The sequence below is a fragment of the Podarcis liolepis genome (genome assembly GCF_965112155.1).
Source record: "Podarcis liolepis genome assembly, chromosome: 12".
NCBI classification, from domain to species: domain Eukaryota; kingdom Metazoa; phylum Chordata; class Lepidosauria; order Squamata; family Lacertidae; genus Podarcis; species Podarcis liolepis.
The window spans coordinates 31,799,709-31,825,280 of NC_139563.1; the positions used below are offsets into that span (position 1 = coordinate 31,799,709).

Sequence of the window (25,572 nt, forward strand, 5' to 3'; positions counted from 1 at the left end):
AAATGCAAATAAATGTGTTGAACAAAGGTAGCTTTTTCTTATCCTGCTTCTTGTTTCCCTATGCCTAGCCTACCACACAAGGTTGTTATGAGGATAGAACAGGATCTTTGTTGGGTAAGGGGCAACATGTAACCCTGAGCTCCTTGAAGGAAGGATAGGGTGAAAATATTAATAATAAAGGAATACTATAAATAAATAATGTGGGTAATCTGTCAGGGTGTTTAAGAATTTACAAACGGGTAGATTTGAAATCCAATACAGAATATGCAATTTTTGGATTTTCACCAGTGTGGTGGTGAAATTCTAAATGTGGGCCCATGGATTCTGCATTAAGAGAAAGAAAAACCTCCATTTCATAAGCAGATAAAAATCTTAAAAGGTTTGCAGCACTCCCCTAATATTGGTAACAAACCATTTCAGAACAAGGCAATTTACAACAGCTTTGCCCTTATAAACCCAGTTTATAGATGCAACATTCCAATGAAATATTTAACACCACATTAACCGCTCACCTTTTGCATGATTCCCTTCTCATAATAATAACGAAGAGAACGGCTAAGTTTATCGTAGTTCATGGCTGGCCTGTTTTTCTGAATCCCCCAGCGACGTGCCACCTGTCACAGAAAGAGATTAGCACCGATTTGTTAAAATGTATTTAACAAGCAGGCCTTACCTGCAGCTGCATTCTACAAAAGAAAAGGCAACCTAGAGGTCAAAAATACAAACCAAAGGTTTTGTAATACAGAAGTCTCAGGGTTCAAGTATGCAATTTATTCCAGAACACAAGTGGAACTGGCAACAAGGTTCCAGCTCTGCCTTATTCCAGGATACTCCATTCCATTTCCCTGCCTTCCAGTAGTCAGTCCAGATGCCATACCTCACAGAGGCCTTTCCCCCCTCTAGTTACATACTACTACTACTACTACTACTACTACTACTACTACTACACACACACACACACAGTTTTGGCAAACCTTGATACTTTGCCTCTTCTGTGTGAATGGGGACATTTTCATTCCATAAAGACCAGCTTGCTCTTTCTATATATAATATGAATCTCTCTAACTTTAGTTTAGATTTTCGAAATCTTTATCCAGTGTTGGAGGCAGTGTACTTCTGTATACCAGCTGCTGAGATTCACAAATGGGGAGCCAGATGGGTGGGGTACAAATAATAAATTTGATTATTTAACTCTGGACTAGGTGGGTCTTTGGCCAGATCCAGCAATGTAGCTGAGCCTACAAATACGCACAATGACATATTTGATCTTCACATGATCGGTCTGGTACGCCTTTGAGGGGGAAGGAAAATGCATCTCAAGATAGATGGCATATTCCAATTCACTAATCTGGGTGGGGCCAGGCATGCATGCTCCCAGGGACAAGGCCCCACCAGAATGTGAGGCTCTGCTCTAATGGCAGGGAAGCATTTGTCAACAAATCAGATTGTAAGAATGTAGGAATATATGAAGAGCCCTGTTGAATCAAAGCAAAGGCCCATCTAGTTCAGTGTCCTGTTTCCAGTGGCCAACCAGATAAGGCTTATGGGGAGCTTGCAAGAAAGCAGGAGGACTAAAGCCATCTCCCACTCATGACCCTCAGAAAATGGTCATCAGGGGCATGCTGCTTTTGAAACCAGAATAAATTTAAAGTTATCCAAGTTGGTGGCCATTGTGATGTCTTATGGCAGTGAGTTCCAGAGTTGGCCTTGAATCTCACGGAGACAAATTTTCTCCCCACTGTGCATAATTAATTATGCCTGTCACCTTTTTTCTAAACTAAAAAGCCCCATCACCATCAATTTATTACCTGCCCCAATTTATTACCGCAGGTACAACAATGCGGTACAACAATGTAAAATTCAGAATTAAAACAGTTAAAATGTTACATTCAAAAGAACAGGTTGGGTCCTGAAAACACGTATCTCAGGTGTCAAGGGCCCAGGTAAAGAGGTGCTGTAACCTTTCTTCATAGGGGAATTGCTCCAGCCCCTTCATCATTTTGGCTGCCCTTTTTCCAGCTCTCCTTTCCAGTGTTTGAGTGTCGCATGGAAACCTATCTTCGAAGTCCACTGCGGCATAAACGTACTAGCTTCCATTTTGCAGAAACCATTATGGAAGAAAAAGTATACTTCGACAGAACAAGGCATCAATGCTCTTCAGCCATAACCTTCACACACATTCCAAGAGAGACGCTGCTCACCTCTTCCGGTTCGATCAGCTTGAATTCCATCCCTCGGCCAGTCCAAGCAATGAAGTGTGAGTTCGATGGATCATCAAGGAGGGCGACCAAAAACTGCCACAGCTGAAGGGAGCCCCGTCGCTGGTATGTGGGCCCCTCGCGGTACATTCCTGGCTCCTGCTTGATATCACCTACACAAAACGAAACAGCTTAATGAGACTCAGTTTGTCACATCAAGTATCAACACAAGCCAACACCTGCAGGAAAGGAATCCATGTTCCTCTAGCCTACAGTACTGAGTATCCTTCTGGCACTGGTCCAGCACACAAGATATGGGTACAGGGTACACAAAGCAATTAATAAATCACCATCAACTTAGCCAAATACGAGTCTTCCAAATGCGGCAAAATTAATTGCTGTCTCACTTGTTTGTCCCATTCCCGATCCATGCAAAACCAACTTGCAAACATCACACAAGACTTAGCTTTGAAAGACCATGACCCGCTTTTATAACAACTTGAGTATTTGAGGGACTCCATTTGTATACAGTACTTTGCACAATCCCTCATTTGGAAATGCAATGTATGATTTATATATCTGCAAAACCCTATGACTGAAGTGCCTTTAGCATGCAAATTCTTCTAAGAAAAATTTGACAGAGTATTTGACTAGGACTTAAACAGCGTGAGCTTTATGTACGTATGGGTATGGGTATGCAAATCCTGCGGATAGACAAGTTCCTCTTTGGCATATTGGACTTGCATGCAAAATGGGTTCATATTTAGCATGGTTTAGCTGTGCATTAGCAATTCTTCTGAAAAACACTATATCAATTGCAAAGGCAAAACAAGAGCAATCTGAAAATTTATCATAAGTTGTCCCCAGCGGGGAAAAAAGCCAACAAAACTCAAATGCTCAACAGAAGACAGTTTTTAATATAATCTCACTGAGAAGCTCACAGAATTGTCAGCTGAAAAGCTCAGAAGTAAGATTACAATCCCCCCCCCCACTAATGATGACTGCAATGCCTGATCTTTGAGCGAAAATGCATTATTTCCCACTTTGATGCAAAGTACAGAATCTATATAAAAAGCATCCTGAAGCCCTGTGCTATGGTACATAACAACTTTACAGTAATCCAGTATAGGCAAAAGAAGGCTATTCACAACAATACGCTTACAAACATGCTAGCACCCCTATCGTTTTTGAACCAAATAGAAATATTGCTATTTAAGTGCCCTTCTTTCAATTAGATCCTTACTGCTGTTTACATCTGAGGAACCTATAAACAGATTAAAAATGACTGAAAGCCTGATTCTTAAATAGAGGAGTAGAATTCAATGTTCCAAATGTTATTAAGCCAATCCTTTGCTACTGTCTGCTGTTCTTTGACCCACCCTTTGGGTAGCACAAAGGGTTGATGGTAAACTATACTTTATGACTGATGTCTTTACATCTACGCATTCCACAAAGTGTTGTGATATATTTTGAGAGGGACACAGATATATAGCTCCTGCACATGCAGAATACAGGTGGAGTGAATGAATATTTCTGAAAGCTAAATTAATTCTTCTGTCTTGCGAACTTGCATTATTTTAAAACAGCTTGCAGCCCAGATAGGCCTCTGTTGCTGTTTTGACCAAGCCATGTCCACCTGCCTTCCACCTTTATGGGGCAGGTAAATATGTGTTTGGGCCAAAAGGGGGCTTGCAGGCACCAATCAGCATATCTGTGGCTCATGAACCTGTGAACGGCACTATGCAAAAATGGGTCACCGAAGACTATTGTGATTGGCTGATGGGCAGCCCAGCGCAACTGTCAAACTTTTCCCTCAGTTTACGGTGCAGGGAGAGGAAAGAAGGACCCAGACTGCTAGTTGAATCCAGTTCCCTACCCTTACTTGATTATCTGGTGATATTTAACCATATATGCAAGAGCCAGACATGTCCTCATTGTTAAATGGAAAATTTGCTGTAGAAGCCAAAAGAAAACAAAAAACTAGGACTCCAGGGTCTGGCACTCCAGGAAAAAAAAAACAAAAACCAGGCAATATGAGCTGCTAAAAAAAACACCATAGTTAGCATATGTTGAATTCCCAGAGTACCAGGCTGACTTTCAGAAAAGTCATCTGCGTATAGATGTGTCAGCCTTATGTTAGCAAAATCAGTTCTAAAATGGATAGGAAAACTAATTTTTAAATTGTGCAGAGAAGTGCCACCTCCACTGGGTGAAGAGAATCCAGAATATGATTCAGAAGCAGGCATGCCCCATCCCAACTAACATTTCATGTCGGAACCCCTCCAAGATGTGAGTAAAATCTATTCATTAACATTAGTAAATCAAAGACAAATGCTAACAGGTCCCTGTTCCCCCCACCCTATGTTTTTAGCTGTTCTTATTTCATTTGCAAGCCACTTTGAGCTGTTGTCAAGGAAAAGACAGAGCAATAATAAATTTAGATAGATGGATAGATAGATAGATATAGAGATATAGAGATATTCTATATTTTCTTGTTTGAACTGTGAGCATTCAAGGGGAAAAAACCCGAGCAGGTTCTTATGAGGGAATACGGTCTTTTAGATATAGCAGTTCAGTATCAAAAAAAGGGTGGTACATGTTGAACTCTGGGCATTCAAATCCTGCCACTAATAGGTAACAAAACTGTATGAAAATAAAATAAGTAAATTTTCCAACTCTGGGCACCATGAAGATGTGGAATAATCTCCAGCCCACAGAGAAAGGCACAGTTTGCCCTCCTGACACAGAAGAGCTTATGTCAAGCTCTTAATAATTATAATTATAAAAACAATAATTATAATAGCAGAAAAAGAAGACACCCTTGCGTTTTCATTTTGTATTTTCGTACTGCAAACCACCCTGTGATCTTCAGGTGAAGGGCAGTATATAAATTTAAAAAACAAAAAAACAAATACCATAAGCCCAGGCTCATATGTGAAAGACAGGTGGTGCATACCAGTGAAATAAATAACACATGAATTCAGCCATTGGTCTTGCCTCCTCCTGCTAACCACCTCTTCCACCTGTTCTAGTAGGGGGAAAATTAACTGAGCACCCTGCAGCTGGGTGGCTAGGATGAGGGAATGTTGCATCACTTCCTCCCTTTCCTTCAGAGCTTGGTGAAAATTCACTCCCGAGCAGAACGGGTGGAAGGGTGAAAGGCGACCCCTGCGCAAAGGAAAGGAAGGAAGGGTAGGAGGGAAGGAGAGAGGGAGGAGACGGAGGGAGTGGAATGACCTTTTTGCATCTCAGGAACCTGGCTGCAGAGTGCTTTTTTCACTGTCCTCAGCTGAAGATGGTAGCAGTAGACTGGCAGGTGGGAGCGAGCCTGACAGCTGAGCTCAGTTCCGAAATGGCATCCACACACGTCTTTCCAGCTGCAAGCCCCGTTTTCATTTTATGCCTGTCTTCACTATTGCTTGGCAGCAATAACTAACACTGCCTATATTATTTTTAGCTCTGTACCAGTATGGAGATGACACCATACCTGCAACTAAATCAATTAGCTGTTTGTTTTGCAAACCAAACTCCCCCAAAAGCTGGAGAGAGGCACAATTACTGTGAGAAGGAACACCGGTCCAAATTCCTTTGGCTACAAAAGCAACATTAACCTCATTAGCGCTTCTCCCCACAGAATACATGCTGGATTTATAGCTAATAATGAGGAGGCTATGTTTTGTTTCATAAGCCATTTGATACTAGTTAGCCATCCCCAAGAACGTTTTCAGAAAAATAAACGGATATTATACATTCTGCTCTTTAGGCATCAGCTTCATTAAGCAAACTAATGCAACGTTCAACAAAGCACAGCTTTCTCTTTAAACACACAGAAACCCCTGAATAGCTCGGTGGCACTTGTGTTCCATAATTCATCTCTTCATGGATAAAAAAAGACAAGAGTTTGCATTAGTCATCAGTAAATCCAGAGTAGCTGCTTTCTGTTCTGCTTCGTTAATTAAAGGATCAGCTTTCAATAAATCTCTAATAACAAGCTGTATGTGATCATCAGTGCAATGGAAATCCTCCTATTACTTCTCAGAACAGCCAGAACGACAGTGCTTTATCTTGTCTCTGCGTACAGAATCTCTTGCTAGCAAAAATAGAATGACATCTTATTGAAAAGCAGTCTTTGGTTTCTGGAGGGAAAGGTCAGTCTTTGGTTGGACATGCGACAAATGGTCTATTAAATGGCCTGGAGTCAGAATGCTGCTAACCTTTCATTTCATTTCATTTTTACTATCTATCAAGGAAAAAGAAACGACTCGTTTACGGTTCCAGCTCTCCGCGCGAAGAAACACAAACACACAGGCATCTAACATACCGTCAAATTTCTCTGGAACAACACAGGTGTCATCGTAAAACTGTCTCGGCCCCTTTTCATACATACAACCTGGAATTTTTTAGGAGAAAGAGAAACGTATTTACCAAGCAGAATAGGGGGGGGGGAAGGGTTACCAATTTAAAGCAGGCATCCCCATTAAAACTAAGCAGTAAAGGTGCATGCGTATGTTGTGTTAGTCTTTTTTGTTGTTGTCCCAAACAAGAGAATGCATTAGTAATGGAAAGTCCTGCACAAAATGCCATTAGAGAATCCCCACGGCTGCATATTCTTAAAGCGGTGGTTTTCCCCAGTCAAAAAGGCAGAAATGGGAAGCTTCATGCATCAACTGAATTTTCCAAGCAATCGCCCACAAGCGTAGCTGCTCGCCACACCACTCTCTAGTTGTGTTGCTGTTGCATACCAGGAGGAACAGTAGCAGAGGCAAGGTGGCAGCTATGCAAATGTGCTGGCAGGAGCACAAGACCCCGCTGACCCATCCTGGTATGCAGCAAAATCACAGTTGCAGGAGGTTCAGGAGAGCAGCAGGGCCCCATCACTCTGTCCGGTACTGTCACCACCTCATATGACTTTGCCATGAGAAGTTACCAGAAGAGGCACAGACGAAGAAGCATACAAGAGAGTGTGTGTGGGAGGAGAGACACAGTATAGCTGCTCATGGTCTTGAAAACCAGAAAACCCACGGTCACATGTCTGCTTTGCCAAGAAGGTTGATCCTTGAGGAAATCACCATGGGTGAGAATTTGCATGTACTCTACACAGTGTACTGTGGTGCCTCGCAAGATGAAAATAATCCATTCCGCGAGTCTCTTCGTCTAGCGGTTTTTTTGTCTTGCGAAGCAACCCTATTAGCGGCTTAGCGCTATTAGCGGTTTAGCGGCTATTAAAGGCTTAGCGGTTTAGCGGCCAAAAGGTTATTAGCGGCTTAGAAGGGGGGGGGGGAGTGAAAAAAATCGCAAGACTTGCAAGACGTTTTCGTCTTCCAAAGCAAGCCCATAGGGAAATTCATCTTGTGAAGCACATCGAAAAACAGAAAACCCTTTCGTCTAGCGGGTTTTTCGTCTTGCGAGGCATTCGTCTTGTGGGGCACCACTGTACAGTGCTTCTCCACACAGAGAGAAGTGGTCAAGGAAAGCCTAGTCTTCACGTGTTCTCACTTCAAAATAAAAATAAAAATCAGTACCCCTTGCTGATGGGTTTATAGCTTCAAAGCGGCACTAGTCTTTTGCTGTCTCGAGGCTATAACTTAAGGGATGGGCTTAAATTGCCAGTTCAGATGTGTGCCTTTGGGTAATCACAACATGGCTGAAGATAAAGGAAAGTGTGCTGAAATTTAAACATATTTTTCCTATGTTAGAAAAGACATGCAAGCTCCAGAATTTCTCCTAGAGCTTTCAGGTGCCTATTCTGCAAAAGGAATAAATAAATAAATAAATGCATGATTATAATCAGCCTTATTTATAACCTTTATGAGAATAGGGTTTCAAAGGCAGCATCATGTTCCTCTTTTTTATTATGTAGATACCTTAATTTTGCTTCTGGAGAAAACAGAACTACACAAACACACACTTACATACCTTCTGTTCTGTTTTGGTGAGCCAGGAAGCCTTCTTGCCTCATGTAAATGGAATGGCAGCTAGGCACTTCTGGAAAGAGAAGGCAATGGGTGAGATTTCAATGTACAGTCTGAGAGTGACATTCCGTAAGCAGCAATGCATAACCTTAATTGTTACTGAGAATAACAATATATAATAATAACAGCTGTTGTGGTAAGAGATCTGGAGCAAATGCAAGGCCCCCATTGGATTTTCACTAAGAATGAAGCTCCCACTAGTGGAATGCTGCTTGCGTGAAGAGGACCGCCACAATTTGGTATCACAAAAGTTAGTTAGAATATTGTTTGGAATGACACAAGTCAAGAAATAAGGGAAGCTGTAAAGAGAAAAAGAGCACACATGAAGCTACAGGGAATGGCAACCTGTCAACATTTAGGAGTTTAGAATAGCATGTGGAAGGCAAAATAAAGGAAAGGAAAGGAAAACTATAATGTGATTAATATAAATCATACCCAACATAGATCATTAAACAAAGTATAGTGGTACCTCAGGTTACATATGCTTCAGGTTACAGACTCCACTAACCCAGTAATAGTACCTCGGGTTAAGAACTTTGCTTCAGGATGAGAACAGAAATCGTGTGGTGGCAGCACAGTAGCAGAGGGAGGCCACATTAGCTAAAGTGGTGCTTCAGCTTAAGAACAGTTTCAGGTTAAGAACAGACCTTCGGAACGAATTAAGTACTTAACCCGAGGTACCACTGTATTTAAATCGTCACTGGAGCTTTTGGTGAAGCTCATTACAATTAGAAGGGAAAAAGAAAAACTAATAAAGTCCAAATAAAGTCCAGAATCCTCCTTATTGAACAACTGACATAGCATGCTTTTGAAGGACTGTGGCTAGATGGAACAGAAATGTACAGCAAAATGATGAGTTTTGAAAGATTAGATATTTCCACAAAGAACAGTGCTCAAATTCATTAGCAAACTGATCGTCACAATCAGCCTCAGAGTCAAGTTTCAATAAAACTTCTGACATGCCTAGTGTAAAAGGCTACAGGTGACACATGGTCACTTTCCATGCTAACCAAGTTGAACCTGTATAACTAGAACATATAAACATATGATATTCTAATGATTCAGCATATACAAAAGGGAAGTGATCAGCAATAGCACTTGATTCTAAAAACAGGCTTAAGTGGGAGTAGGTTCTACCAAAATCAATACAGTTGCCGTACCCAGGCTGCAATTTACTAATGCAGCTCCACCTAGGTGATAGCCTTGTTCTGCCATGTGCTGGCTAAACAGAAGAAGGGGAAGGCATTCACCCACAGAACTTCCACCTGTAACAAGAGATCAATTCATCCACATTAAGGTGCCATGCAACTGCTGAAACCCAGCATTCCAGTAGACAAGAGTCTGGCACCTTAGCTTCCTGTACCACAACAGCCCAGTCTGGCAGACTTAGCTCTGAACCTCCAGAATACTACCATATTTGCTGAGGTTCTGATCCTGTCAGCTATTGCAGTATTGTTTCAGCTCTCTGCAGAGGCTGTCCAGATGGCCAGATAAAGCACTAGCTTCAGTACTGGGCTGTGCAATAGGAGCAGCTCAACTATTAGAGAGGACCCTGCTAACTTCACTTTTGGAGCCCAGTCCCTGCTTGTTACAACCTGCTGAATCTGGCTTTTTTCCTTATCTTGGACTACAGTGGTACCTTGGTTCCCAAACGCCGAAAACCCGGAAGTAAGTGTTCTGGTTTTTGAAAGTTTTTTGGAAGCCGAACGTCCGATGCAGTTGTTGGCTATTGTTTCTGGGGCGCCTGCACCAATCTGAGGCTTCGCCTTGGTTTTCAAATATTTTGGAAGTCAAATGGACTTCCAGAATGGATTAAGTTTGGCGCTTTTGTTTTTGCTATTTATTTTGCGTTTTTGTTTTTGAAGATTTTTTGGTTAAGTTGTTTTTGTGACTGTTTGGAACCCAGTTCAGCTACTGATTGATTGATTGATTGATTGATTGTGTGACTGCGGAAAGGGATAAAAGCCCCCCATCCAAACAATGACTACCATCAGAAAAAATATTAATTTACATTTTTATCATCTACAATACTGTCTAATTTCTTTTTCAGTACAGTACATTGATTATTGCTTTCATTTTATGGATCGATGCTCTCGTTAGATAGTAAAATTCATGTTAAATTGCTGTTTTAGGGGTTGTTTTTTAAAGTCTGGAACCGATTAATCCGTTTTGTATTACTTTCTATGGGAAAGTGTGCCTTGGTTTTGGAACACTTTGGTTTTGGAACGGACTTCTGGGATGGATTAAGTTTGAGAACCAAGGTACCACTGCACATTATTTGCCACCTGGCCACTCAAACCACGTCTGTTCCTCTTCAACCATTAACCCTACTTTGCAGATCCTAAAACCTGAACTCTTGGAGGCTCAAGCCTTGTTGGGTACTGACCATAGGAGCCAACTCCTAGGGGCTGAGGTCCCTTCAGCCCTCTTAATAAAATATTTGACACCCCCCCCAAGTTGCCATTCAAATGGGATGTGTGTGTCGTGTCCTGTGATTGATTATGCGGGTGGGGCAAGAGGGAAGCAAGTCAGAGATTGACTTAGCATAACATGGGGACCAGTACTCGTGGTTTGTTTCCTCTAAAGAAACCACACATGGTAAGCCAAGAACAAACATTGGCTTCTGCTCACGGTTTGTTTGGAGAGAAACAAACCACGAGTGCTGGTTCAGATTTAACATTAAGCCAGCTTCTGGTTTGTTTTCCTCCTGGTATGGCACATAAACGAGCAGCAGAGGAGTGAAGTGGGAGCTTCTGACTAGTTTGCAATGGCTTGTTCAAATTAAACCATGATTTAAAATAAGCAACATTTTAACATTACATACAAATGGGGACACGATGTACCATGTGTGTACTGAACTTACATTGTTGGTTGTTTTTTTAAAAAAAGGAATTTAACTCTTCAGTTGAAATATTAAATGAACTGATTAAAACTGTATTATCTCTGTTAAATCTCACACTCTTGCTACAATGTAAGTATCTACACATACATGAAAACCTTTTGTTCTCTTACACTGCAATTCTCTGCACTCATAGGCCAGCAGTAAACCCGGGAAATGAGACTTAACTCTGACTACACCTGCATTGTACTCAGGACCTGAATAAAGTCCTGTGGAGTTCAACAAGGCTTATTCCCATGTAGCCAGCATTTGAACCTTAACTATTTGAAAGCTAAAATATTGTTCAGTACACCATTGCATTCTGTTCTTCAATCAGCCATTGGAGAAGCACTCACATAAAACCTGCAACAGGACCAAACATAATTTGTCCAGTGTTGTGTGCAAGTCTTTTCCAAAACGCAATCCTGAATTTCACTGTTCACTGACTAGGGATGAGTATCAAGGACTTGGAAGGAGAAGAAAATGAGATTTTACACCGAATTCACTAAGTAAGTGCTTATTACAATGGAAGTTCATCTACCCATAGTCTCATTCCACAAATTTTCATTACTCTTTTTTACGATGAAGTGTGTCTATCGCTTGGGACCTCCAGTGATTCAGAATCCCTATCTAAAAAGCAGCCACAAAACTCAAGACAGAACCAGATGTAATGATTGACAGGAGGCTACTACCAAAAATGAGGGCCTTGGGCTAAATTCTTCCTGTAAATGTTTAGGCTGACTTACTTGTATTGCAACCTCATGTTTTGCATTTGCCCCACATCAACGCTTGCAGAGAAATCACACTGGTAAGTCCACCAGAACATTAGCAGAAGTGTGTGGTGAACTTGCTAAGTATCACCTCTAGTTCTCTCAGAGATATGCGACTTTGATGGGAAAAAAGGCAAAAACACCTGTACAAAATGAGTTACATAATAAACTAGGTAAGTTTGATAGGCGTGTGTGTTTGCAGGATAAGAGAGTCAAAGTTTTATCTAACAGATCTTGATTTACGATTGTGGCATGTAGCCCCCGTTTCCTGGGGCTCCATTAGAAAAGGAGGAACAAAGGCACAAAAAAATGCTCAGAGTCTTGGGTCTGACAAGCCATGGCTTACTCAACCAAAATCATTCTGCCTGAATTCCACCAGGCGACTCTGGAATTCCCTATAGTGGAGAAGCACTAAACTCAGGGAGAGGGGAGCCAGGGCTGCTGCAACAAACAGCTGTGCAAGCCTTGGGGAGGCAGAGATGCGAGGGGGCCTCAGAGGAGGGAGGGAAGGAAAGAGGGAAAGAGGCCAGTGTTACCTGCGGCACCTCTGACCTTCATTCAAGGCACCCTAGGGTGCCATGGCACACTGGTTGAAAACCACTGCATTAGACTGTATGTTGTGTATGTCTGGTTAGGACAGGGTTTGGGAATCTGCAGCCTCAAAATGTAGCTGGACTCCAACTCCCATCAGGCCCTGCCTGGATAGTCAATGGTCAGGGATTATGGGAGCTGTAGTTCAGCAATACACAAAGAGTCACAGGATCCCCAGGCCTGGGATAAACCTAACAATTGTGAAGAGGCAACTTGTATTTAGCAACGTTAACTACAGCATAAGCATATGATTAAACAATCCACAGAGGACGGGGGCGGGGAGGGATACGTCTGAGAAGACTTTGTTCCTTGCAAAGTACCTAAAGTCTTATTATTCTAAAGTGCTATTGGTTAATTTATGACTATCAGAATGGGTCAAACTCTAATCAAATTGTAGAAACATTTCCAAAGTGATTATTCAATCAAATGACTAACATGGTTAATTAGGAGCCATAAACATTGCTCTGAAGTTCATCAAAGTAATGACTTGCCCAGAAAAATTACTGCCAATTAAATTGCCTTCTGCTTTCATTTCTACTTTATCTAATAAAAAGGCCAACCAATGAAATTTAACATTGCAGTTTTAAATTGTGCTAAATGCTTGACTAAGACCAAGGAACAGGTTTAACTACCTAACTGGGGTTACATTAGAGAGCAGCAAATGAAGAACAGAAACTGTATGTTTACTTCTTGTTTCCAAGATGACCTTTAAAAGAGAAAAAGGAGGAAAGGAAAGATGCCATGCAGCAAAGTTTAGGTACTGGCTTGAAGATGGAATGAATTTGTTGGGCAGAACAGAGCCATTAACTTTTTAGATTTTTTTTTAATTGCACATGTCCCGTCCCCCCCCCACCCCCGGCAGCATAATTCAGCAGTTCACCTTCTATATTTTGCTATAATTTGTTGTGCACAAGACCTACTACCCAGATTAAAATCCACTATGGAAGAAGAGTTTGAAGAAGAAGAGTTTGGATTTGATATCCTGCTTTATCACTACCCGAAGGAGTCTCAAAGCGGCCAACATTCTCCTTTCCCTTCCTCCCCAACAACAAACACTCTGTGAGGTGAGTGGGGTTGAGGGACTTCAGAGAAGTGTGACTAGCCCAAGGTCACCCAGCAGCTGCATGTGGAGGAGCATGGACACGAACCCGGTTCACCAGATTACGAGTCTACCACTCTTAACCACTACACCATACTGGCTGCCAATCCACTTTGTTTGTGTGCAGAGGTCCTGGATTCAGTCCCCAGCATCTCTAGGTAGTGCAAGGAAATGCTCCTGTTCAAAACCTTGCAGAGCTATGGCCGGTCAGTGTTGGTAATGCTGACCTAGGTAGACTGTACATTGTAAACGCCAGTGCCTTACAGTCCTACATATGAGTTTAAGAAGTGAGCAGGAATCTGAGCAACAAATGCTGGGGTGGGGAGGAATCTGCAGTAGTAGTATTCAGACTGCAAAGCAAGTTGCAGTTTTGAGCCATATGCGTGATTTATGAACAGAACAGTAGTTTTCTATTATAATTTTTTAACCCAAGACTTCCAAAAGACACGTTTTATTCAATGAGCCTAAATCCTGAGGCCGGTTTCTGTGCCTGGAGTTGACACTCCTATCCCATTGCCACGTGGGTAACAGAGAACATTGGCATTGACGAGGGGATGTGGTCAATCAAAACCTCTGTTCCTTCATGGCCCTGGCAGTTTTAACACCCCTTGCCCGAGACAAGAGAAGATGAAGTATTAGTCATCTGGTAACCTGAGAAGTCTGAAGAGGAAAGTGTTGTGTTAAAGGAAGTTTGTTGCCTAGAAAATAAAGAAGAAAGAAGTCAGCTGACTTAAGAGAATCAGCTGGTCCATAAGAAGGAAATACAAATGCGTCCGCCCGACAACATTCACAGGGGAAATCCCTTCCACCAGTGACTGTTTTGAAACCAATAGTTCAACTTTGGCCCTGAAGCACTGGGGGGAAAGATGTGAGCTCAGAGACACTGTGCCTAAGCTCACACTGTCTCTAAACCCATTTCCCTGCCTACCCCTGATATCTCCCTATGGGACGCAGTATATAGTTTGTATGTAAGCCATACAGTGGTGCCCCGCAAGACGAAATTAATTCGTTCCCCATTTTTTGTTGTCTAGCGAATTTTTCGTCTTGCGAAGCACGAAATCCCATAGGAATGCATTGAAAATCAATTAATGCGTTCCTATGGTCAAAAAAAGTCCAAACAAAGCCAAATTTGGTACAACAACAGTTTATTAACTGCTCTTTAAAGTCACACATACTGTAAAGAGCAGTTCAAAAATTTAAGGGAAAATAAATTAACTTTATAAACAAAACATGTCTTTGTTTTTAGTCAAAGAAAAAAAGTTGCGAGACGTTTTCGTCTTGCGAAGCAAGCCCATAGGGGAAATTCGTCTTGCGAGGCAAATCGCGAATGGAAAAACCTTTCGTCTAGCGAGTTTTTTGTCTTGCGAGGCATTCGTCTTGCGGGGCACCACTGTATTTTATGGCCACTTTTTCCTCTGAAACAACTGTTTCATCTGCCTTGTTTGTGGCACGCCCCAGATTCAATCCTTGGCACCTCCAGGTAGGCCTTCGAATGTTAAGTCTGAAACCATAGAGATCTGCTGCACTGAGCTGAATGGACAAATATTCTGAATCTGTGTAAGGCAGTTTCCTGCGTTCTTTTGTAATTTTGAGCTCTGAGACCAGCATGGTAAAATGTGTTCTGTCTCAGAGCAAAACTGTGCAGTTTGGCCAGCACAATTAAATCCTCCCATCCCTGGCCAGGGCTTATTTATTTATTTATTCATATCGTTTATATTCCACCTTTTCAGCGGCATACACTGAAAGGTACTGTGTGGGATTCCCCCCTAAATGCAAGATACTCTGGCCCTCTCCTTCTTGTTTGGGTGTTTGGAGCATTTTCACACACTGGGTGCCTGCCATACTAATAGGGGCTATCTTTGCAGTCATAAGCTGAAATGAACAGGGGAAGAGAGGAGGAGACTTATCAGGCAGCAGAACTCTAGACAACATCCATGCTTACGACGTTTTCAGTTTAGCGATTGCGCTCCATTGCTTTACTTGAGCCACAAATTGTTAAGTTAGATGCAGAAATTGACACAGCGGCGTCAAATATATGGCTCATGTTAAGCAGAGCTGAACCATAGCAGCCCTTCCAGACCATAAACTTGCAGGAGTGTAAGAAGCAATCTTGCGTAAAGGGAGAGCATAATATAAATGGAGACGTGACAAATCACTCACAACTGTATTCCTCACAAAGTTGGAGGAAGTAAACTGAAGCAGCAGCAAGATGCAACAAGTAAACAGGGCAATGGAACCAACTCGCATTGTCTTAAAGAGAGAGAGAGAGAGAGAGAGAGAGAGAGAGAGAGAGAGAGAGAGAAAGAGAGAGAAACTATGCTGAATGTCTCCTATCACCACAGCATATTTGGATTAGAACTCAGATGATTTAAAAGAGGATAAAGCGGTGAACACAATATACCATTTAAAGCACTGTTCCCCCTTCTCAAAGAACTCTGGCCACTGTGGTTTGTAAAGGTATAGGGTCCATGGATGGTTACGTCCAAAGGCGACTTTGGGGTTGTGGTGCTCATCTCACTTACAGGCTGAGGGAGCTGGTGTTTGTCCACAGACAGCTTTCCAGGTCGTGTGGCCAGCATGACTAAACTGCTTCTGGCACAACGGAACACAGTGACAGAAACCAGAGTGCACGGAAATGCCATTTACCTTCCTGCCACAGTGGTACCTATTTATCTAATTGCACTGGTGCGCTTTCAAAGTGCTAGGTTGGCAGGAGCTGGGCCAGAGCAACGGGAGCTCACCCCGTCACGGGGATTTGAACCACCAACCTTCTGACCAGCAAGCCCAAGAGGCTCAGTGGTTTAGACCACAGGGCCACCCACACTGGCAATTTTAATTCAGTTGCTGGGAATTTTCATTCTGTTGGGGGTAAACTACAGTACCCAGAATCCTTTGAGGGGGAAATATGTGCTTTGAATGTGCACAGCGTTAGACAAATGCATGGAGAATATTGCACCAATGGCTTCTAGCCACAGATGGGAGGCAGAATGCTTTTGAATGCCAGCTGCTAGGAATCACAACTTGAAGGGTAGGGAGAGCCCTACTGTACCCAAGTCCTGCTTGTAGGCTTCCCACAGAAATCTGGTTGGCAACCATGAGAAGAGGGGCTGGAATTGGGCTCATCTTATGTTCGTAATTCAAGAATCACGTCTGAATCAGAGCAGGGAGGTCCTTTTAAGATCACAACCCTTTTTCCCTACAGGGGCCAGATAACTATTTTAGGGAGGTAAACAAGGATGGCGTGATTGCAGCAATATGTATTTCCTGTTAATCCCAAGCATAAGGCGAGAAGGATGTGGAAATTTTGCGCCAATTTTTCTCCCCGTCTCAAGAAATTTGCCTAAAAACACAGACTTGTTCTATTTACAGCCTGCATAATTATGATAAAGACCTTCAAATTTACGTTACCTGACTGGTACAGTACAATGCAATTTAAAACCAGCGACCATATCTTGGCATCGGCAATAGCCTTTGAATATTGAAAACAGGAGGAAAATCCATAGGATGTATTTATCAGGGATACAGCTTATTGACTCCAAGTTGTTAATTCTATTAACTGGAAAGCTAGTTTGGCAATTGTTCCACTGATACCGTTGCCTTTTGCACTGATGGCTCCCCTTGCAAATCCCGCCAGCTTGTTCTATTATAGTCGCAACGTAACTGATGGTTTCTGCTACACAACACATGCTCATCTAATAGGGACACATGTGATAAATAGCGATGAGATATAGTTTCAGAAGGATGACACTAGTGCACTAGGGGGGAAACCCTAGCTTTCGGATGGGGAAAATATTCCTTATTCTCCAGGACCACCTGTTTTGCATGTGGGTTGAACACCAGGTAGAACCAGAGCCGTCTTAACTGTTGGCGCTAGGAGTGCACGGAGGAAACATCTCTGGACGATGACAAAACCCGACGAATAGGAGCGCGCGGATCCCCTCCAGAGATCTTTTCTCCGCTCCCGCTTGCATCCCCCATCGTTCTGTGCTGGCACCCCACATTGTGCGGCGCTGGGAGTGTGCGCTGAGAGTGGAAAAGCAGTAAAGGAACCCTCAGCTTGGCGCATGCAACAGGATGCGTCGCGCAGCACCCACAACATTACATGACCCTCCGGGCGCTGTGCGCAGCCAAAACAGTTAACCACCATGCAGCGGGGGGGGGGGGCAGCGGGCGTACAGTGCTGTGACTGTGCCGCCCGAAATTTTGTCGTCCCCCCCCCCCAGCATGTAACCCACCCGCACCCACCTTTGTACACCCCTGTGTGTTCCGGCGTCCCACAACTGTTCTAAAGGTAAACAACTATTTCCTTAAAAAAGGTCAACAACTTTGGGCAATCTAGGGGCGCCTGGTGGATCTTTGCATCCCAGTGCTGCATATGCTTAAGATGGCCCTGGGTAGAACGCCCCACCAAGAAAGTCTGAAAAAGATGCCTGCCCAAAATCCTGGAGAGACGGTGCCTGTGAATGCAGGTAATAATGTGCTCCATGGTCCAAAGATCAGGGTGGATTAAAGAAAAAAGCTTTTTTAAATAAAAAAATTCAGATTTTTAAAATTAAATTAAATCAGATTTTTAAAATAAAATGCTTTTGGAGGAAAAATCTTTCTAAAGATAGTTTTCTATTTAAGTTACATTATAGTCCAAAAGCTATTCATCAGGAAATAAGGATTTGTTTTAAGTTTTTCATGTGTGATAAAACTCAAGTCTATAGTATTTTATTTTTTAAAAATCATTTAACCACATCAGTTAACAAACATGGATACATATTCTATGTTATTGTTTTAGTTAAATAAATTGTTTAAATTGTTATTAAGGAAATGATTATTTTTCTCCTTCCAATAAAGTACAGCAGAAAAGTTGTCCAAATATAAACAGTTAACTTATTAAACCTCACAATAATTTCATAATTATCTGTCTATGTATTTCTAATAGTCTAACCAAATCAGTAATTTTTAATATAACTGTAAAAACAACTCTGAAAATTTATTATTCCAAAAATGAAACCTTCCTCTGGTTGTCAATATTAAGATGATACCAGCAAGAATGAGTCTTTCTGTTTAAAAAAATGATTTAAATCAAGTCTTACTGACTAGTGATTTAAATTGATTTGATTTAAATCAAATCCACCCTGCCAAAGATATAAGGCATTTCCCTATGTTCTCATGCGAAACATTTCCAGGATTTAAGAATCAAAGACAATGGATGACATAACTGAGCTATGACTCTAGAAAGGAAGTGGAAAGAAAAACAAGACAATCTTAATTTTCATTTGGGATTCAAATGAAGACAATGAACACCTTTCTTTTATAGGCTGCTAGATTAAAGCATTGTCCATGAAATCTAAGAAACCCACAAATACTGGAGGTTTTTAAACGGCCAGTGTAATTTGTTAGTTTTAGACCAGTTCGCAATTAGGATTTAAAAACTATATATCGTCAAGAGAGGGGGTGGGAGAAGGAGTCAGCACACTTACTTTGCCTCTTCTCCCAACTGAATTGCAGAGAGCAGGCAAGTTGAACCCTTCTTGCAGGGGAGCGATCTCTCAATTGGTGCTCAAACCCATATAGAACAGACAAACAAACCACTTTCCAAAATACATAGTAGAGATTGATTGATTGTGTGTGTGTGTGTGTGTGTGTGTGTGAGAGAGAGAGAGAGAGAGAGAGAGAGAGAGAGAGAGAGAGAGAGCTCTGATCCACTATGAAGTATCAATACATCTACATAGTTCTTTTAAGGTTCAAAGCATTCCATATAGTAACCTTCACTCAGTAATCTTTGTTAGTTAGGCAAGTATTATTATTCCCATACAGTGGTACCTCGGGTTACAGACGCTTCAGGTTACATACGCTTCAGGTTACAGACTCCACTAACCCAGAAATATTACCTCGGGTTAAGAACTTTGCTTCAGGATGAGAACAGAAATCGTGCTCTGGCAGCGCGGCAGCAGCAGGAGGCCCCATTAGCTATAGTGGTGCTTCAGATTAAGAACAGTTTCAGGTTAAGAACGGACCTCCAGAACAAATTAAGTATGTAACCCGAGGTACCACTGTATTGCATACTGGGATGTGTGCAGTGCTGGATTAAACCCTGTGGAGGCCCCTAGGCGGTTGAAATCTCAGGGGGCCCATCACAAAATATCTCCTGATACCAGTGCTTTTTTCTGGGGGGAGACGGGAGCACATGTCCCTAAAAATTTTGTGAATCTAAGTTTGGTCTCATTGAGGGGCAGTATTTTAATATGAGTAGGAAAATGAGAGTACCCATAAACATTTTTTTAAAGAAAAAGCACTGCCTAATACATTTTGTAATTTTCTTTCAAGATCACATCAATATTATTATGATCCTCTAAAAGGTGTTGGGCTCATAGGTCGGTTCCTGTTCTGCCTATTTCGTAATCCGGCGCTGGATGTGTGTGAATAGAACTGTCTATTCTCTACCAAGAATTGCTGGATAAAGGTAATATTTAGTTTAAAGTATTCTACTTATGCACCCAAGTACTGTCAGTAACATTCCCAATGCTCGGGGTAAGGACATCAGGGTTATCCTAAAGGAGGATGCAAAAAAGAAGTCTCTGAAAAATCAAGTTAAAAATTAAAATTAATTCGGAGTAACAGAAACATCGCATTACGACAAGATGCCAATAAATTCAAAAGCCAGGCTTCACAGAGAGGGAACGTAATCCCTACCTCTCATCTGGCAAACAACCTACAAGTTGTAATCTAATTTGGCTAAAGCAATTCCAAAAGAAACCAAAACACATGCAAAATAAAATCCACAGTTTTCCTCCCTGAAATACACCAGATTGCTTTCTATAGCGAACTGCTGATTTACTCTGGCATCATCACGACATCCGGTTTTCAGAAAACACATTAGGCAACAGCAGCCTCCTTCAACAAAAGGCTACTTGTTATTGACAGCAGAACCAAAACATTAAAAGGACGTCATATTTTTTTTAAAAAATGTACAATCCTGTCCCAGCTGGTGGCTCTCCATTTTTACGCTCTATGTTTATTTCAGTCATATAGGGTCACTTTCAAACTATGTGTACGTTAAGTTGCTATTTACAAGAAGAGAAAAACACACACAGAAAACACACAGAGAAAAAGACCCCTCTCTCTTTTGTGAGCCTTGGCTGCAAAAAACACACATCTGCATGGCTCCTCCTCCATCCCATTCTCAGTCTATAAAATTTAAGTTCTACAAACACTGCCTGGCTGAAGTGACATATTTGAATGGAATTCAGACCAACCAGTTCCTGTTTATGTTTCTGATTGGATTATGTAGCCTTCTCATTCACCATACATTAGGAACGCACCAAGGCCATAAATGGTGTCAAGTTACAAGCAGAGGAGGCCAGCAAGCATTAATCATTACTTTAAGTCAATGGGCAAGGGAAGCAGCTGATGGAACACTACACCCTTCAGCTCTCTATAAATGGACATTCCAGTGTGTGCACTCTTCCCGCCGCCTCCCTCCCCCTTTCCCCCCTTCAGCATCCATTTTATGAATGAAACTCCAGGCTGCACAGAGTCCATTCATATAAAAGCTTTGCTTACTAGGCTCGGCCTCTAGGGATCAGTCAGTCTTGGAAAGGCCGATGTGATTGGTTTAAGAAAAGCTTCAGCCTTCCATTACTGATTTAAAATGCAGCCCGTGTCCATTTGACCTGCGTTAATGCATAGAGAGTAAATCCAGACTGTATTCTCAATTCTCAAATCAAATCATTAGCCAGTGCCACTTACTGTAACCGTAGATTCAGAGGATATTTTATCCGTTTCTTTGAAAAGGGAGGGAGGAGAGAGACAAAACTTTATAGATATTGCCTGTCCGAATTGATGCAGCACTCACTGCAAGAGAGCTATGGATTTTATGGGGTTATACCTCTAAATAAGAAAATAATCTTGGTAATTAACTTTTTAAACATTGTGTACACATGGAAAAGAGACATGGGGGAAGTGAAGGAAGAATACCAGCTAAGGCAGGCACTTTTGAATGTGAACAGTTTCAAGCTGCACAATGCTCTCCCCATAATATGCAGCATTTCCATGTTTTTTGCGACAGCCATGATGAAAACTGTCTGACAGTGGTCAGAGTGAACCTCTATCAAAATGCTTGGTGTGAGAGGAGTGCCGATGGCCAACAGGCAAGATCACCCAGACTAATAATTGAAATTGCTGGATTCCATAGTCACATGATTTCCTTAGTGATGTACTGAGACTACATGATACTGGCCTTCAAAGCATGCAGCAAGCCCTTCCAGATGGGTGCAAGCAGTTCCTATGCGAGCCACAAGTTACTGGGTGTGAGCTCTCTTCCAACTCCATTTTGTGTTGATTTGCAAAAGTGCCAGCGTTTAACTATAAAGCCCTAAATGACTTGGGACCCTAATACCTGATGGATCATCTCTCCCCATCCTGTCCATTCCAATGAAGTTCAGATGGAAAGCTTCTCCACATTCCACTGTCAAGCAAAGTGTGTTATGCAGAATACCCTCCCCTTAGTGTTGATGGTGACACCACATCATTCTGGCACCAAGTTAAGACCCATCTGTTTTCACAGGCACTTTTAGCAAGTTTAGCTGATTGGAATTGGATTAATTCTGCTCTATGGTTTTAGCTTCCCCACGGGCTGGGAGGGATTTTATGGTTTTAACATTGGGTATGAATGTGATATTAGGAACTTTGAACATATAATTTATTTATGTACTATTAATATTAGTACATAATATTTTGACGCCTTCTAAAAACTTTGCTTAAGATAGCCTACCCGTTCAGTTTTACTATGTACATTTGGTTTTGTAAACTGTTTTTATTTATATTTTGATAATTCTATTGTGTCTTTTGTTTTTAAAGTCTGCTTTTTTCTATCGTTAATTAACAGTTTACACCATTTAAACTGCTTTGAATTTTTTTCTGATTAAGCAGCACATAAAGCTTGCTATAAAGAAATAAATAAAGTTTTTGTGTCTTGCATTCTCTCCTAGTATCTGTACAGATGAACGGCGGGGTTGCAAATACGTTAACAACACAACAGCTGTGTGGGCTGAAAGCCAACAGGATGTCTGTCCCTGTCTCCATTACAAACACCTGTGGGCCTGCTCTCTCTCTCTCTCTCCCTCCATTCTTCTTTTTTCTTTACCGATGAGAAATAAGAAAGTAGTAACAGTCAGCCAATCTATCATTTCTTTCATTCATTCATACTATGAGGCAACAGCCTGACATATAAATTCTTAAAATGGAATACAACTCATTCCCATTCTAGGACCTAATTGAGCAGTCCTTGTGTGGCTGTGTTATTGCAGCAAAAGAATTAGCAATGAGAGGAGATTAAGTCTTTTCAGTGCAGGGCAAGCCAGAGTTCAGCGGCTTTATCTGTTTGTACAGCACAGGATTGTGGTTCAAGAGATGTTTCCCTGCCAGATCAGGCTGTCCTAGCGACTCATAAGGGCAAAATTAACAAGTCTGTGTTGCACAAGCAACCACCACAATCGGGGTTTTTTAAAGGAACAATTGCTGATCAGAAAAATAAACTTTCTGAACAGCTTGATTCAACACATTCAGCTTTATAGAGGCTGAGGAACAATTAACAAGTGCGGCAGCCTACTGCAATATAGCTATGCTATTTGAAGAGGCTAAAAACGAAAACTATCAGGGCATCAACATAAACCTGTTTCCAAGGATGTATCAAGGATACATTACTATATACGCTGCCATTACTATATACGCATGGCAAGCGGTTACCATTTTTTGTCTGGCAGAAACAACTATGCACAACAATCTTGAATGTTGTGAAGCAAAATGCACTGAATATTTGACCCTACAACTCTTTGTACTGGATAAAACAGGACAATAAATTGTAGCTGCCAACTGCCGTATAAACTAACAGAAGAGTTGTTTCCACATTATAAGGCATTTAGGAATTCATCAAAAACTACTTGTTTTGTACTGATGGGAACTTCAAAACTCATGTGAACTTCAAAACAAAACAAAACCCTAAAAAACTCTAGACAAGAAATACTAAGGAAAATATATATATATAGGCAGTAGTAGAGCAGAGGATAGTTACATGAATTTGAACAGCACTTGTCCCTAATGTTAACCTACTAAGCAAATGGAAAATAACTGTGTTTTATTAAGGTATATCTCACCATCAGTGCTAACATGTATTTTACTCAGAAGTCTCTAATATGTTCAATGAGTTTTACTTCCTAAAAGTGTACATCACAATCTAAGGGTTCTTTTACAGAGTGGAATGGAATATCAAAGATAAAAAGGCGTTTATAAAAGATTTGAAAATTAAAAAACGGGGCAGGGGTAGGGGAGATAGGCAATCTAAAGGCATAAATATTAGAAGGTCAGCTCTTCAAATCTACAAATTAAGAAGAACATTTCACCTTGGCCTTATTTGCTCTTGCTACAGAGACATCCATCTGGTAAGATACTGAAATTCTGTTCACTTAAAATATTACACTGAAGAAACAAACCAGGGCACAACCAGCCAAATCACCATAAAAGTTTTTCAAAGCTTTGTTTTTGAAGTCTTTTAACCAGTCTGGTTAAGCAAGGCAAATTCAGATTTGAAGGGGGGGGGGGTAGGCCACATTCAACGTTCTGTTGTACGGAAGCAGTGGATGAAACCAGACACAGAATTCCCAGGGCATCAAACTTGGTCATAAAGGGAGGGAAGAAAGTGCTCCCCACAGCACTCTACCCAAGCAGCTTTGAGTTTCACTCAGTGAAGATATGCACAATGCCAGTGCAGACTTTGTCTGTCCCAGGCAGGGGCTGTAGTTCAGTAGTAGAGGATATGCTATGCACAGAGAAGTTTAATCCCTGGCACCTCCAGGTTTCAAGGTTTTTTTGTATAGTACCAAGTAGCAGAGGTTAGGATGTGATGGACCTATTCCTCAGACTCTGGATAACCTCTACTGGTCAGAGTAGATAATACTGGATGAGAGGGACAAGCCATCCAGCCTCCCAACCTTCCAACACAGTTTATTTGTCGACCTTCCTAATGGCAGTGGCTCAGGCCCACCTGGCCCTCAGAACTTGCCTGACCCCCTCAGCAAGCAACAACCCTCAATGAACCTGCTCCACATACTCCTCTTGCTTTCACACTCACTTTTGACAATGGCCTTCCCCATCACTGGCCTGTGCCCCACACCCTGGAGGCTATCCACAAAAGAATGTGGCCCTCAGGATGGAAAACACCCACACACCCAATCCCTGCTATACAGCAGATATCTTTCACGTTGCCTACGAAATGTTCTTTCCCCCCCTTAAGTTGCCTTTGATGTTCTGCAGCAAAAGCATGTGATTATCCCTGAGCTATGGTCCTTGCGCAGAGATAGTGTATTGATTTGTGTGTTTGTTTTTAAATGCTTCTTTGAGATTAAAAAGAAGTAACAAACATAAGGGCTAATAAAAAAGGGAAAGAAAATGATACAATTTGTTACATCTTATCACTGTACATTCTTCTTGAGTTTCTAACAACTTCCCGTTACCTCATCATTTATTTACCACTTAATCTATCTAGCACACTGCTAACTTTCGTTTTCTTTTTGTTAATTTCCATCAATGTTACCGTGCCTCATGGTTGTTCATCCTACCACAGAAGTCATTCAAATCCTGCCACTGACGTCATATTATTGCAGTATTCAATAAGATATTTTTATCTTTCCTAATAAATGCTTGGTCAGTATTACTTCTCAGTTTGTCATTTTTGCCAACTCAGAGTACCCTAACAACTTAGTTTGCCACTCCAGCTTTGTTGGGATTTTCTCTCCTCTCCAGTTTGTGGCAATTAATATTCTTGCGGCAATATAGTGTATTGCTTTGATTATGTCACTCTCCCTGCCCCGCCCTCGCCGCCACTGGCACTCTTCCCACCCCATTTTTTAAATATTTTCATTCTGACTCCTATATGTAGTAAACAGCATAAACACCAGATTTTTACTCACCTTTGCAATGACAATAATAATAATAATAATAATAATAATAATAATAATAATAATAATTGTATGTTATGGTAATCTTGCGTTGTATGGTGACAACACCATGGAGTTTG

General features: G+C 41.5%; 1 protein-coding gene across 6 annotated transcripts in view; it reads right to left on the reverse strand.

Moving 5' to 3' along the window:
• Positions 1-25,572, reverse strand: part of ETV1 (ETS variant transcription factor 1) — a 93,824-nt gene that overhangs the window by 5,105 nt on the left and 63,147 nt on the right. For all 6 annotated transcript variants that reach the window (XM_083468383.1, XM_083468382.1, XM_083468386.1 and 3 more), the window contains 4 exons: positions 8,115-8,183; positions 6,520-6,588; positions 2,202-2,371; positions 513-614 (listed from right to left, as the gene is read on the reverse strand). In XM_083468383.1, coding sequence (XP_083324509.1) covers positions 513-614; positions 2,202-2,371; positions 6,520-6,588; positions 8,115-8,183 — 410 coding nt within the window. The remainder of the gene's footprint in view (positions 1-512; positions 615-2,201; positions 2,372-6,519; positions 6,589-8,114; positions 8,184-25,572) is intronic.